Here is a 16,383-nt window from a genome sequence, read left to right as displayed (position 1 = left end):
AGGCAGAACATCTTTTGACTACGTCAGTGGTAGACATCTAGAAAAAGAAGAAATCAAAGAGCCATCCAAGAAGAATAAGGTACTCTTTGTTTGGAACGTCGGTGGATGAGAAGTGTGTTGAAAACTTTTAGAGGACCAATGCTTTGTTTACAGCCAGTGTTTGTTTGTGAGATAGAAGACAAAGAAAACGATTAGTCATCATATAAGAGTATAAATTGGCTAGTTTAGCTCAACATGTAATTTAGTATATTTATTAAAGTTAAGTGTTCTGATTGACTAGAAAACCCTCCCTGAGAATAAGAGTCCATAATATTATATATAATTTTAAATAAAAACTCTCATATCTATTCAATATTTAATCTTTTCATTTAACCTTGTCATCTTCAAATCTATATTTTTGATATGAGAATAAGTAAAAACTATTAATTTTCCTTTAATTTACTTAAAATAAATCTTGAATTTTACAATTAATAATCAACAGGTTGGAAATGATATTTTTAGAACTCGTTATACTTGAGCATATCGAACTCTTGTGGCTTATTTGTGAAACGTTGGTGTTTTCTCATATCTCTACCTCATCGTTTCTGGCATATGGGGCAGTTATCAAGTAGGTTTCTAATCTACTAAACTTTCAGCTAACATAGGGTACCAAATACATAGGGTTTTTAAATCTATTAAAACACTTGCAAAATGAAATTGCTTATTCCACTAAAATGCTAACTTATGGTAATCTAAAAATTTTAATTTATCATTTCAGATGAGGAAATGATGCCACTTATATGTAAACAACTATTTAACTAAATGTTTCTCAGTTAAGACAAAAAGTTATTAGTTATAAAACAAGTTATCTTATCAATTCATACCACAATATCTGTTATCTGTTGTCAAACGTTAACTAACATGTTATCCTACTTACTAAACTGACTACCACATATGTCAAGCACATGGTATCAGTTTTGATCTACTGCAAGCAGAAGTATGATTCAATAAAGAAACTATTACTACATATGCAGACTACATTTCCAGATTTAACAATTAGACAATCAGCCATATTTTCCAAGAATGTCCATATTCCACATCACACCTCAATAGCTTAGGATTAGACCCTGATATTTCAAAAACCCTCAAACATGATAAAACAAGAAATGATAAAACTAGTATTTCAGATTTTAAAATCAAAAGGTTTAGTGACAAAAATATAACATCGGACGGACAAAAATAAATAATAATGAAATAAATAAAATTAAACAAATGTAAGCAAAATTAAATAAGATATAAATGAAGCCACTTATGTGATACCAAAAAATAATGTTAGGATTTCACTAGATTACATACAATTATTTATAATATTTCTATAAAGCTCACTTCAATCGATTTTTATATGATAATTAAATAAAGTGGTCCTCAGTAGAAACTGTATTCAAAAGATCAGAAACTTATCAACAGAAGTGTATATCATAACAAATCAGACACATAACAGATGTCAAAATCCATTTCCAGTAGTTATATGATTAACAGTACAGAGCATACTGAAAATCATGTTAGAAACTGTTTGTTTATTCTTTTTAAATTGGATGAATTTTAATTCATGGTTATTAAAAAAAAAAATGAAACTTTAAAATTAGCAAGTATAATAAAACCTTGCGATTATAGATAAAAGCAGTGTTGTCATTCCTAGATTTTAGTAAGTACATACAAGTAAAACTTCAAGATCAAAATTTTAAGTGTATTGCTTACTTCACCTTATAGGAGAATACAAATTAAATAAGATAATTACAATGTTTAGTTGGGCAAGGAGAGTTGAAGCAAGATAGGGTCAATAACATTTGTTTGTTTAATTTCTTTTACCACTAATAATTTACAAAAAAAAACAAAAATTGCTTATCATAATCAAAGAATTAAGAATCAATACCAGTAAATAATACAAGGTAACTAATCAAGCACACCTTAGTAACATAATATTTATAATTCATACCCTCCTTTGTCTAATCCTCTCATCTTGCCTCCTTTGTTCTTCTAGTTCTTCGGCACTTGTAAATTTTCTACTCCTCCCTTTGTGATTGGTGTACTTTCCTAAATGAAATCCATCATCAAATTTAAAATAATCTGGATAAGTTCAAACGTGGCAGTCAATAAAATGATTGCATATCTTTTTGTACTAATCTCTTTAAAAATAAAACTTAATCATGCCATAAAGACGAAATTAAACTCACCTCGTGGCATGGTTGTGTACTTGCAGATTAAACTGAAATTTAATAAACGATCTTGCCAAAAGGCCAAATACGTATTACCGTAGTTCCTATAATAGATAACCTGTACTATTTTATTTTCAGGTTATTATCGTATATTTAATTTTTTGAGTCTTAATATGTTTAAATAGAATTATAAAAAAGTTTTAATAATTAATTGAATATTATTTGAAAGGAATCATTTGATCAGATCGAATAAGAAATAACGAAAATAAAATTGTATGGCTTAATATTAAGTAAGCACCTTTAGTTGTTAAGTGGTTTGTTTGTTACCTTTCACGCTGTTCATTCTAGTAACTTTTAAATAACTTTTTGACTAGCGTTTCTTTCGCTTATTTATTCTTTTATTAGTATTATTTATTCTTATTATATATTAGAAATGCCTAAAGTAAGAAGAAGCAAGAAGCCTCCACCAGATGGTTGGGAACTAATTGAGCCTACTCTTGAGGAATTAGAGCAGAAGATGAGAGAAGGTAAAGTTACTTATTTCTCCACATATTAAAGCACTTTATTTTCCAGTAAATGCTAATTAATTTTATGCTTAATTTCTAAATATTTTTTGTTTAATTCAGCTGAAACCGAACCTCACGAGGGAAAGAGAAAAGTGGAATCATTATGGCCAATTTTCAAAATTCACCATCAGAAATCGCGATATATTTATGACTTATACTACAGACGAAAAGCCATCAGTAAAGGTAAACTATAATTTTTACTTTTTATCGAAATATGAATGAGACCTGGTGTTTATTTATGTGTTAACATTATATTTAATATAACTTTTATATCTAAAAATTGTATTACTGTTTTGAATGGTTAAACTTAGTCAGCATGTAATAATGCTGAAACAGGAGATTCTTGTCTAATTTTTTTAGTGAACATTTAAACAGACATTTTACAGTGAAGTTAATTGAAATGAGCCCTTGATTTGTGAGAAATCTCTACTTCTAATAATTACGATGGGCTCCCAACTTTTTTGCTTTGAAATACCTCTGTTATTAAGAATGTTTATTTGATTTCTTAAGATTTTTCTGATATAAACTGAAAAATATCAAGATAAACTTTTAACTTTTGTGTGATAGACTTTTCAGGAAAGGAATGGACATAACTGATGTGTGACTAACAATGTTTATATTATATAGAAAGGCTTATTATCAATAATTTTAAATGTACCGAATCATGAAGAAGAAGAAGAGTATATAACTGAAAGGAATATAGTCCGGGTGCGGTCAAAAAAAAAAAAAACTCATAGAAATATACTATTTTAATGAGTCTGGCTCATTAAAATAGTATATTTCTACTATTTGAGTTTTTTTTTTTACCGCACCCGGACCATATTCCTTTCATCTTTACACACGGTCAATCAATAATCTTCCAAGAGTGTATAACGTTTTCTCCTATTTAATGCTCTCATGTAGTTTCTAGACAATCCCAGTCCAGTAATAGTATGGCATAAAGATTACATTGTGATTTAATCTTATACATTGTTGATAAACAATAATCAATATTGGTATAAGAGATTATTTCATTCTTTAGTTGTAAATTATCATTTACAGGAATTGTCTTTGTCATTTATTATCACTTTGTCTCGATGGTATGATCAAGGGTGATCAACTAGTTGATTGCTTGATACTGAAATTGTTATGGATTGTGATAAATTTTCAGTTTATTTATGTGTATACTAATTCAATTTATGAAATCGCAACATTTTTTCCCAAATTTTATTTGGGTTATGTGGAAAGTAAATTGTACCCATGAAATACATTGACAGTTGACCGCCTACAGGTAACTGTGAGGAAGTATATTATGATTTAATATCCAGTCTATATCCATCAGTAAATATAAATTTTTCTGGAAAATTTTTGATTGACCGTGTGTATCAATGAATGGAATATGGTCTGGGTGCGGTCAAATAAAACTCAAATAGTAAATGGGTGTACTATTTTTATTTGAGCCAACGTTTCCCCCCACGTTGCAGGGCTAAAAAAGATACAAACACTTGTCATAGTTACAAATAAAACATTAGTGGAAAATAACAGGGGTATACAATGAAACATAAAATTTAATAAGAAAAATTAAAGGTTATAAACAATAAATGAAAACGGTAATAGTAACAGATAGATAAAAGATAAAAGAAGAGAAGAAATATTAAAGAAGGTACAAATTAAGAGATGAAAAGGGAAAAGAATAAAATCAAATGAAAATTAATGAGACAGAATTTGTTCCTGTTTTGACAGAAGCCAAAGTCAGAGTGAACCGTTTGTATTGGGAGGAGTGGGGATGGCAGTTAAGTACGTCACATAATAACGAAAATAATTTTAAAGTAAACAATGTAAAAAATTTATTAAAATTAGGTAAACAATAAATGATAGTATACATAACAGAGGGGGCAAGAAATATTTATAAAATAAATAAAAAAAAAAAAATTATTTTGTTTTCCTGAATATTATTGTTGGGATTTTTACAGTGTTATATAAAAATAGTACACCCATTTACTATTTTGAGTTTTATTTGACCCCACCCGGACCACATTCCATTCATAAATTTTTCTCTTTTTAGTTAATATTAAAACTTATTTTTACTATTTTTTTCAGAACTGTACGAGCATTGTCTCAATGAGAATATTGCAGATAAAAACTTAATTGCTAAATGGAAAAAACAGGGTTATGAAAGTCTTTGCTGTTTACGATGCATTCAAACCAGAGACACAAATTTTGGAACAAGTTGTATATGCAGGGTTCCAAAAGCTAAGCTTGAAGAGGTTAGTTTCTTGTCCCTTTTATTGATTAATTGAATGATCTTTATTTTTAAAATTAAATAAGTTTGCAATTGATGTTACTTAGCTTTTACATTATTCAAGTAGGTAAATAGTAATAGTTTAATAATTGATTTGTACATGTTTTGTTAATATTTAATTAATATAATTCTATTCTTTTCATTAGACCTTTCTTTATTTTATAAGATACGTTTGCATTCCTATATTGTGTATTATAATATTTAACAGTCAGTGGGTAAAAATGATTAATGTTTTTAAATCAGCTGTTATTAGTTACCCCTCATTACAGATCATTACTAGATCCCATCTGCGTTATTTATGTGTTTGTTTGAACATTTTGATTGTTAGTTGAGATTTTTATAGTGCATTACCAGACTCTATCCGTTCAATGTTTGGTAGGACATTTTTATTGTTAGTTGAGATTTTTAAACGCGTTATCAGACCATGTCTGCATTGCAGTGTTCGTTTGAATATTTTGATTATTAATTGTGATCATTACAATCCAGAGGATCATTTTCTATGTTCAGTGTGGCTATTTTGTTTTAGTACATTTCGGCTGTTAATTGGTGTGAAAAATACAGTCCTGTCCCAGTCATTTTCAGTGTTAATGAGTACCATTGTAGTAATTTAATTTGACTGTTTAATACATTACTTTGAATCAGTATAGATGTGGACCCACCAATTTTAAAAGTTACAGTGGTGTCTATACCTTCGATTAATAGCCTGTAGAATTGTTATAGCCAAAAATATCTTTCTTCAGGACAGTCCCTTCTTGTCTCCGACTTCTTGGAATCGCCAACACTCAGTATTTTATTTAATATATAGTTATCAATTTTGCAAATTTGTTTACTCCTTTTCATTATTGAGTTTTTATTATATGTTTATATTTTATATTGTTAGCCTTGCCAATTAAATTGTTTTCATTTAAGCTATTTTGTTTTTCTCTGGAGCATTTTTGTAGATATATAGAGAAAGACATTGGGTACGGCTAGACGTACAAACAAAATAAAAATACGTAATAAATAGAAATCGATAAATTTATAAGTAATAATAGAGATAAAATAATAATATAAATAGAATTAATAATAAAGAGAAAACAGCAATACTAAAAAAATAGAGAGAGAAATGACATAATGATCCTTTAACAGTAGCTTAAAAATAAGAATTTATTATAGAAAGTAAATGAAAAATCGATGAAATATAATAAAGCAAGAATTGTATAGCAGATAAAATTGTAAAAATGTTAGCCTTGTGTGAGTCAATGGTTTTAACATTATGTTTTCCAACTTGAAATAGAAAAGACTGGTTATCCTACAGGTTTTTAACCTCTTTTAACCAGAATGGGAAGGCTGAGGTTTATTCTGTGCATCCATCTCAAAATAAAAATCAACCTACCAAGACATGTATTCAAACTGACGCCATTACAAAGGATTCCTGATGTAGATGTTACTTTTATTATTTATCAATTTATGTATTAATTCTTTTGCCATTTTACTTTGTCCATATTTTTGTCTCACCTTATATGTCATATTTGCACAATATTCCTACCTCCATTGCACCGTGTTCTTTGGAGCCCTGCAATGTGGACCAAATTGCTGGTATTCAAGAAATAGTTTTAACTATTTCTGGTGTTGTTCTTGAATACTACCCAGACCAGTTTCTCCTTTATTATTATTATAGATAACTATTAATTATCTAATAAGTTTATTTATTACCTTCTAAACTGTTTTAATTTAATATAAAAAATAAAAATAAAATACTTATTAAGCTTTGTTACTTTTCAGGGTAAGATCGTAGAATGTATCCACTGCGGCTGCCGAGGATGCTCTGGATAAATTCCTGGCTTTAGCTATGTATATAATTATCAATTTGTATATATTGTTCAACACTATGATGTGCGATTTTACCATACGATTCTCTTCTGTATTATAAGGATTTTATACAAATTAAATATAAAATGATATAGTTTTCTTTCTTTTTTTTCTTTAAATCTTAACCCTTTCATGTATTTTTTTTTTAATTCCTATCTGAAGACAAAGGAATAATGTAAACTATAGCTGCTGCATATTAGTAGTGCAAAAATTACAAGACCAGACCCCATGTTGGGGCCACATCCTGGTTGTCCTAGGAACACCCTTATACTGCCTAGAATAATTAATTTGGGTTTTAAATATTGTGTTGGTAGAGGGTGAAGATAGATAAATGATAAGTAGAAATAAAGGATTTACTGCTTTACTGTAACAAGGTAAGACAGGCACTGTTGTATTTATCAATAGCTAATTTTTCACTTGTAACTTCAAAATGAATGTTTCATAACACTGTTCGATACTAGGTAATATAGACACCAACACTGTAATCTGATAGACACAAAACTGTTATGGTGAAAAAAATTAAATAAAAACTGATACACTAGGTAAGAAGACAAACTGGCACATACTAGCTAAGATCACCATGACACTGTTATCTCTAACCCAAAGAGGTTACAGGGCAGTAGATAAGAATTACCTCTCCTAGCAACAACTCACTTAAATATTCTTACACTATTGAAATACAGTGAGTTTAGAATTTATATTGAATCGAGAAATGGAACAAAAAATTGCCAGAATATCCCAGTTCAACTGGTCCACATAGGAAGGGGAAAAAAATCAAATTATTTTTTTTGGGTAAATATTTAAATTTTTGTATGGCTTTTGGTTTTTGAGCTAGACTAATAACGGACAATGACCATTTTAACAAATAAACACAACAAAAGTTGGTTACTTGGACTCAAGGAACCTCAATACACGTAACATGTATTTCCGTCAAAAACTCAAATTCGAAATTTTACCCAATCACAATACTTTTCCTTACTATATATTCTATATATAGATAAGTGGAAGTAAAAAATATGACATATAAAGTGACAATATTTTGTGAAAGGAATTAAGTAGTAATGCCTATCAATAAGAATTTAAGTTCACTATTTTCTATAATGAATATTGATAATCGAGTTAAGGCAAAAAAATTGAACTCCCCAAAAATTTGACAGTACAGTTGGTCAAGAAACAAGCTTCTTTCCCGCCTTCCATCTTTTGTTGGAACCGAGGCAATAAGATAGCTGATATTAAAGACCACCAGGTTGTACATTGATACAACTAGTGTAATCAGATTCGTTAAAACTATTTTTGAGAAAAAGGTAAAGAAACATGAAATCCAAGATGTTAAGTGGCTCTTCCAATATGTCAATCTTGGCGAAAAAGCCCCTGTAACATCCTAGACATGTGGTTACCTTAAATAGGTAATTTTAGTTTAGTTTTAGTTTTTATTTCTAAACAAGGCTGTTCACAGTTCGCAGACCCTTTTGCAAGACATGGTTATTTAGACCTTGAAGATCTTAAAATGTGTATTTCCATTTCTGTTTAATAGTGTTAACAAATAAAGCTCTGTTTAGGGAAACTAAGGTAAGGTTAAGAACATATAGCAAACATTTGATTTGAAAGGTGATAATGAAATAAAAATTACTTCTTAATTATAAAAGTCAAAAAAATATCCATTTCCAAATTATAGATACTAAAAATGTGGATAATTAATAAATGGAATATGGTCCAGGTGCAATAAAAAAAACTCAAATAGCAATAACTATTTTTATTAGAGCCAACAGTTTGCACCACATGGCAGGGCTAAAAAAGATACAAACACTTAACATAAGTAAAAAAATAAATATAAAATTACAAGAGTATACAATAAAACATAAAAATTAAATTTAAAAAATAAAAGGTTATAAACAATAAATGAAAACGGAAATAGTAACAGATAGAAAGACGAAATATAAAAGAAAGTATAAACTAGGAGATGAAAAAGGGGGATAAGAATGAAATCAAGAAAAAAAAAGGGGGAAGAAAATGAACGAGACATAATTCATACCTGTTTTGACAGAAGCCAAAGTCCAAGTAATGGCAGGAGTTGGGATGGCAGTTAAATACGTTACATTTGATAATATTTTTAAAGTAAATGGTGTAGGAAATGAAGAGAATATTAAAATTAGGTAAACAAGTACGTTGGTTCAAATAAAAATAGTTATTACTATTGCAGTTTGTTGATTGCACTCAGACCATATTCCATTTATTAATAATACACAGGGCTCATCAGTGATCTTCCAGTAAAAACATGGATCTTTCAACTGAAAAAAATAACCAATTCTGGATTTACCAATTTAATATAGTTCATATTTCAAGTGAGCCTGTTGTCAAGGTCAAGTCAGACAGTTCTCACTACAATTTAATGTGAAGTATTATATCAAATTACTTTACTGTGATTATTTATTAAAATAATATATTTACAATTATGATAAAACTGACATGATTTGTACATTAAAACAATAAATCAATAAAATACAGTATTTGATTAAGCATGGGTGATAGATACTCTCTGGGATGAAGTGATGAAGATATAAGTTCTGGCAGGAAGCAATGAAGACGTAGTAGCAAGTTCTTTCCCTCGCTCATAGGTAGCATCATTACACTCTAAAATATACAGATAATGTCACATAATTATTGATAAAATAATTATAGTGAAGACAATTTTATATTGAATCATCTTACACATCCTCTTATAGTTGATGACATAGAAATGTGATAGAAGCAAGAACGAGTTGCATGCATGCATCTCATCTTCAGCTGAACATACTTATGCAGCCCTCTCCAAAATGCTGCATAACAAAAAGTAATATATCCATTTGTATTTAATATTTCTGATAATTTAATAACACTGATTACAATGTAAGTTTTCAGCAAATTGGAACATTTAATAAAAATTCTTTACACCCTTATATACCATATCTAGAATTCAAAAAATACATAGTTGAATGTTCTGTAAATAGATTTTTTAGATATAAAAATCTATTAAAGTTTTTACACCATATTTGTTTACCTAGTCAAAAATTATCTGGTTGACTCAAAGCTAAGTACATATAATTTTGTGATAAAGTCATTTGATTAAGGTTGCTTAAGGAGCCGGTTTATCTCTTAAACAGGTAAAAGTTGATATCTATATCCTCTCTAAAACATTAAAATGATTAATAATGCTGAAAAATAAGGTATTTTGTATTGAAACAAGAATTTCAACATCATAATTCACCTAATCATAACCAGGCACCTCTGTTTGACATTGTTCTAGACCAGAGGTTTTCAAACTTTACTCGCCATGGCACCCTTCTAGAACTAAAAACATTTTGTAGCACCTTTGTCGAGCTAAAACAAATTTCATAGCACACTGATTAAGCTGAAAAATATATATATGTCGGTACAATTAAGGATACAATTTTCTGAAACACTGCATTATCACATATCATTGGCATAAGAAGAACCACCATTAAAAATTTTAACTTTGGAGATATTGTCGTTATTGAGATACACTAATCAATAAGTCAGTGAATGAGATGTTACAGACATATACAGCCTACTTTAATTGCAGAGAAAATATATTTTACCTTCTTCCACAAGTTGATGTTTATTTTTTCATTCAAGTCTCCTACTTTTGTATACATGGCATTTCCAATTCTCCCAGCAGTCAATTTTTCTGTTGGCTCCTTTGATTGATAATAACACGTCTGAGTGATATTTCTGCATATTACCAATAAATAAAAATACAATAATTGTAATAAAAAGTTTTACAGAACTACAAATTGCAACCAGGATCTATCAGACCAGGTTACAAAACACTGTTAATTTTTATCTTGGGAAACCAGATTGTAACCTCCCTAAAATTATCAATATTTTAGTTAGTGAGGGGGAGTTGGTCTGGTATGGATTTTAATTTTATTGATTTGTAGTTTAGTGATATTTTCAATAATAATAATAACAATAAAAATTTGCAACAAAGAAACATCTGTAATTTGATAAAATTTATAGTTTATGATACATTTTGTTTTCATTTTATGATTTCATAGTTATTGTTTCCTTGGTTTTTGTGGGAAGGCAATTTTGTTTGTGTTTGTAAATATATTTATTCTTTAAAAAAAATATATATAAGAAGCTGGTGATGTTTTTGATCTTAGATGTCAACCTACGAGTGTGTAACTATGAAATAATATTTATTTTATTTTATTGTTGTTAGATTCAATTTGAAAGTTATTAATTTTGGAAATGTATCCCACCCTGTGCTCTGTCCTAAGACTGAATAAATTAAGTCCTTAAAATTTTATATTTTATGTTAGATCCCATTGGATACTCTGGGGCTATTAGTTGTTTTATCCCCTTAGCTATTAAGTACCAGATTATTCTCATTAGGCATTTACATATATTTCTTTGTGTACTATCAACATGAGCTGTAAATTATATTTTGTCTGTCTGTTTTCATTTTTCTCTAACTATTGATGTTAGCAGATGCTTTTCTTAGTTCTTGTATTGTCCTTAAAAATATTGAATCTTCATATGTTCGAGTCGTATATGATAGTCGTTTTCAGTTCCAGAAACAGACTAAATGTATTGTTTGAATAACCCAAATTTATTTTGTTCATTTTATCTACATGCTTTTATGTTGATATTCTAAACAAATATTTTATTTAAGTTAATTAGTAAGAGAAAGATATATTATTTTACTATTACCTGTGGAAGATTTTAATAGACCTTCTAATATTGTTTTTTAATTTCCACAGGTTCTAGATTTGGACAAATGAATGGAAAACTTCTATAGCAGACTGCAGACAATGTTTCCTGTTTTCCTGACAATGTTTACTGTTATGATTTACACTGTTTCTTAAGTTTGAGAAATCCCCTGCTTTTTTTTTTTTTTTTTTAACACAGTAACACTTATAACTCTGGTGCAAGTAGATAAATACATAAAGATTATCATAAAAAAAAGAATATAATGAGGTCACATGGATCAAAAGTCATTGAAGTAGAACAGCAGTGGAAACCAAGAAGATTTAGGAGGAATAGGTGAGCTAATATTTTTTGTTCATGCAGTTATTTCTGTTAATTCACACTGATTTTTCAATTTTAGCCACTTTTTAAATATTGCTCAATTAAACTATCTTAAGTCTCCTCTTCCCATTTTAAGTAAATATTTCAAAAGTGATTTAAATTGGGGTTTTAGTGGGGCGGGGTGGCCAGGAAGGATGGCCTTCTATATTTTTTGTCTTAAAATCTGCTTTTTTGAGATTATATGCCACACATGAAAACTGCTTTTTCTTCCACAAAAAGCCATAAAATCTTGCAGATGTTTATATAGGTCGAGAGAGTGAAAATTCAGTTTTCCAAGAGTTGTAGTTGGATTTGGATAACATTGTGAGGAGTTATGAATTTTTTTTTTTCATGAGCACAGAACATCGACAAAAAATATCCTCATAAAATTTCTAATTTTTTATTTATATTAAACTTTGTATTTGAGGGTTTCAAAAGATGCCAGAAACGATCCTGACTTAGTTTTCCAAAAAAAATACTAGAAGCGACTTTTAGTTTTGTAATTTTTTTATGTACTCTTACTCATTTAATATGATGAACAATCGTTTGTTCTTATTCTACACAAAAAAATAAATCTATTGTTATATAATAACCATTCATTAAATACATGCAGAGCCAAGGGAGCATACTATAATATAAAAAATTTCTGATATTACAGAAAATATTCTCGGCTCCTAGAGCACATTGGCAAGAACCCTCAGACTTGTGTCTAATATTTTTGTGTTAGACTTCCTCTTGGGAGATGATAATATGTTGCACACCGAAACTGCTTTTTCTTCTACAAAAAGGCATAAAATCTAAAAAATATGTTTATATGGTCGAGATAGCAGAAATTCAGCTTCTAACTGTTGTAGTTACATGAGATTTAGAGAATATTGTGAGGAGTTATGATTTTATTTCGTGAACTCAGAACTTTGACTGCAATTAAATATTCTTCAAAAAGCAAGTGCAAAATTTTTAGTTTTTGATTTATATGAAGCTTCATATTTAAAGGTTTCAGAAAAAACAAATTTGACTTGATTTTATTGAAACAAATTTATTTTTTCCTACTTTACTTGAACAACTTTTGGTTTTTGTGTTTTTTTATGTACTTATACTCATTTAATAAGAACACCAATCTTTGGTTCTTATTCTATACATAAAAAATTGATTGGTATTTAAAAATCATTAAATATATGCACAGTAAAGGCAGCATAATATTAAGAAATTCTGAAATTAAATAAAATATGTTTTCTTTAGCTCCTAGGGCGCTGTTGGTAAGAACCCTTGGCCTCATGTCTAATATTTGTCAATATAGTAAACAAAAAAAAAGTTTCATTGAAATCGATAATCTCATGTGTATAGCTTCCTCTCGTTAGTAAGGAACTAATGCCTACAAAGTTAATAAATAGTGTTCTGACTGGTAAACATACTAGGGGTAGAGTGAAGTATAGGTAGAAAGATTGTATTGAGACTTATCTTGTGGATTTGGGTATTGGATGGGCATCATTGGATAGATATCCGTAAACCGAAAATATAGGTTTTTTTTAAAAAAAATAAAATTTTATCCATTTTAGTCTCAAAACATTTTTATTCCTTTATAAGTTGGACATTTCAGCCAATTCGGTCATCCTCAATAGTACAATTTTAGAATCAAATCATTTAAAAAAACTACTTCATGCAGGCTATTCTGCCCAGGTCATTTATACCAGTCCACAAATTACCCAAATTAGTCAAATTTTCCCATTTAAATAAAAATTAAAATTATTTATCAGTCAACAGTTTGTAATAAATTTTACCTTTTTAAAAAATAAAAATAACTTCAATACTAATACTAATTAAAACTACTTAGTATTAATTAACTCTAATTACTACTAATATTCAGCACTAATTAATACTACTCAAGCGATATACACCAAACTTGGCAGTGGTTTAGTGCTCTTTAAACTGCGCCAAAGGGCATAAATTAAGTCTAATTGAACAAATTAGAACAGGAGATATAAAATAAAATGTGTGAGTTTGTTTCCCCTATTTGAAATCCATATTTCGGACATTAAATCAACTTTAAATTGATGTAGGCTGAAAGAAAAGACATTAAACTTTACAACAGTTCTATTAAGATTGGAATTGGATAAAATGCAGAGGAGTTATGAACGATTTTATAAGCAATAGTCGCTGGAAGAAAAACAAAAAAAATCCTCGTAATAAATCTTGAAGGTTTTAAATCATGGCCGAAACGTTGGCACTAATAAATAAATTTTTACTTATTTGTGTTCTTAACTGACCGCACCCTAGTCATCTTATATATATTATCCATGGTCAACTATCGACTCATCATTATGCAACCTAAAATTGTTAGACTGCAAGCTTGTTGCATCTTTAATCATGTAAATTAATATTTTTTTTACTGTAAATAAAGCTCTATTGTGTTTGGGCCCAGAGATGGGCAAAAATTAGTTGTATTTGAAACTAATAACTAAAATTGCCATGGATACGACCCTTATTCATGAATGAATCATTGATAAATAAATATCGTATCCATGGCAATTTTAGCTATTAGTTTCAAATACAGCTGATTTTTACTCAACTCTGTTTAGGGCCAATTGAGCTGATTTATTTATTTTTGGATAAATTAAAATTTCATGTATAATATGACAGTAATTTTTATTTTTACATATGTATTGAAGAAAATGGAGGGTAGGACGAAGAAATATGCAAGCGTTGTCTACAAAAATCATCAAGCTATTAGAGGATGATGAGTTGAATGGTCGTAATAGTCCTTGTTCTGTGGTTAGTTTTCCTCTCTCGCTGGATAACAGGATTGAAGACATAGATGGGAATAGTGAGTGGATCAGGACAGCCCACATTAAGAATTCTGATGTAAATGAGCAAGATAGGTAATTTATTAGATGTATTCATAGTTACTTCATATTATTTTATTTCACGTTTTAAGAAAAATTTGAATATATATTAAACTTAGTACATATTTTTATACAAATTCAATCGATTTTGTGTACAGCATTATTTCCCAAAGTGTGGTACACTCTAGTGCTCAGTGAGGATGCCCATATTTGGTTTTAAATGCTAAATGTTCTGAAATACATTTTCATATCTCCGTGATGTTGATTTTACAATATTTGTAGAGATTTAGTAAAAAAAAATAAATAGACTTGGATATGCTTCATAGTTTAAAATTAACAACCAGAGAACCAAATTATGATGATCTATCATATCAGAGTATATAATTTCATCCTCATTGATCCTAATAAATTCTGTTCATAATATAACATTTATTATAATAAATTAACATGAATAAAATTTATTATACTATTATAATAACTAGAGACTGGATTTTCATGTAATTGCTTCTTGTACTATATAAAAAAAATTTTTATATGATAAATTTTTCAGAACACATGATAATCTTAGGAAGGAACTACCTAATGGTGGTACTTCAATCATTACTTTAAATTAGAAGATCCCCTAGTAATCTTCTTTTCAGACAGCTCGGAATATTATCAGGAATCCCATTATATGGGATCTTAACCTCCTACAATGAAGGATGGGAGGTTAAGAACTCAATGGGTTTGTGTTGGTAAGGATTTTGGAATGAAAGGAGGTATGTCTATTTTGGACCAAATCTGCAACAAATGAGATGTTGAGGTCTTAATGTATGGGTTTATTTGTGACGTAATGAGGAGCATCTAGGATTTGACAGAGGATTTTGGATTGCAAGGATAACGCATGGGAGGGATTTGATGGTTTGGATATTAAAAAGTAAAAAATTATTTCATGATATATATATATGTAATTGACCCTATAATTTCATATATGAAGAAGATAGTCAGGGTTGTGGTCAAAAAGAACATAAATAGTTTATACAGAAGTCAAAGTGAGAGTGAGTAACTGTATGTGAATAAATGTTATATTTGTTTTGTTATTCACTCTGACTTTGACTTACGTCAAAACAGCCCTGACGAAGCCCTGCAATCTAAATCTAGAAAATGAAAGTGAAGCTATGTCTTTTATATTATCAATAGCTGTTAACAGTAGGTTCACTCTTAAATATTTTATTTATGTTAGTTTATTTCAATTTATATATGTTTATGATAAGGATAATACAGTGGATATAATTACTTCACATGCTCTCAAATGAGCTTTCTAATTGTAATCTTCCAGGAAATGTGTAGTTTTTGAGTTACTCATAAAACAACATTCTTTTTATGTTTTAAAAATGATTTTTTAAACATAAATCAATAATGGTATGGAATAAATAAATAAATTAAACTAAGGTGTGGGCAAATATGATTTAAAATATGTGAAAATTTACTTTGTTCATTTTCGTAAAAATTTTCATATTTTTTAAATCATATTTAGTCACACCTTGGTTTCCTTTTATTTCACGTTACCTATTTTCTTACTTTGTTACATCATTTTAGTG

General features: G+C 28.8%; 3 protein-coding genes and 1 long non-coding RNA gene across 11 annotated transcripts in view; 2 read left to right on the top strand and 2 right to left on the bottom strand.

Annotated features, from left to right (window-relative positions):
• The window catches only part of LOC106681539 (28 kDa heat- and acid-stable phosphoprotein), a 10,198-nt gene extending 7,836 nt beyond the window's left edge, over nt 1-2,362 (bottom strand). Inside the window, exons 1-2 of the mRNA XM_014421888.2 lie at nt 2,214-2,362; nt 1,976-2,073 (exon numbers count right to left, since the gene is read on the bottom strand). Coding sequence (XP_014277374.1) covers nt 1,976-2,073; nt 2,214-2,223 — 108 coding nt within the window. The 5' untranslated portion in view covers nt 2,224-2,362. The remainder of the gene's footprint in view (nt 1-1,975; nt 2,074-2,213) is intronic.
• Nucleotides 2,363-2,509: 147 nt separating this feature from the next.
• Nucleotides 2,510-6,993, top strand: l(1)10Bb (BUD31-like protein). The gene is made up of 4 exons (XM_014421889.3): nt 2,510-2,722; nt 2,822-2,944; nt 4,841-5,007; nt 6,807-6,993. The coding sequence occupies exons 1-4, from the start codon at nt 2,629-2,631 to the stop codon at nt 6,855-6,857; spliced, it is 435 nt and encodes a 144-aa protein (XP_014277375.1). The 5' UTR covers nt 2,510-2,628; the 3' UTR covers nt 6,858-6,993.
• A 554-nt stretch (nt 6,994-7,547) lies between these two features.
• The window catches only part of LOC106681538 (uncharacterized), a 43,757-nt gene continuing 34,921 nt past the window's right edge, over nt 7,548-16,383 (top strand). The window contains exons 1-3 of one of the 4 annotated variants that reach the window (XM_067044783.1): nt 7,548-7,685; nt 11,657-11,939; nt 14,630-14,839. In XM_067044783.1, coding sequence (XP_066900884.1) covers nt 11,869-11,939; nt 14,630-14,839 — 281 coding nt within the window. In that variant the 5' untranslated portion in view covers nt 7,548-7,685; nt 11,657-11,868. Of the gene's footprint in view, nt 7,686-10,729; nt 10,803-10,912; nt 11,075-11,656; nt 11,940-14,629; nt 14,840-16,383 lie in introns of those variants that run through there. The other 3 variants (XM_014421886.2, XM_014421885.3, XM_014421887.3) reach the window with 3 other exon arrangements.
• On the bottom strand, nt 9,303-10,859 carry LOC106681542 (uncharacterized). Of its 5 annotated transcripts, none has more exons than XR_010842708.1 (4): nt 10,490-10,859; nt 9,777-10,250; nt 9,603-9,709; nt 9,303-9,524 (listed from the first exon to the last, which is right to left on the bottom strand). It is a non-coding gene; the product is annotated as an uncharacterized lncRNA (long non-coding RNA). The 5 variants fall into 5 exon arrangements; XR_010842709.1 differs by having other exon boundaries at nt 9,603-9,839; nt 9,931-10,250; nt 10,490-10,858; XR_010842707.1 differs by having other exon boundaries at nt 9,603-10,058; nt 10,138-10,250; nt 10,490-10,858.

This window comes from Halyomorpha halys, unplaced genomic scaffold (assembly GCF_000696795.3).
Source record: "Halyomorpha halys isolate HHAL.00 unplaced genomic scaffold, Hhal_1.1 Scaffold346.1, whole genome shotgun sequence".
NCBI classification, from domain to species: domain Eukaryota; kingdom Metazoa; phylum Arthropoda; class Insecta; order Hemiptera; family Pentatomidae; genus Halyomorpha; species Halyomorpha halys.
Note: the sequence above shows the minus strand (reverse complement) of the source record. Positions and strands in the feature narration are given on the sequence as shown.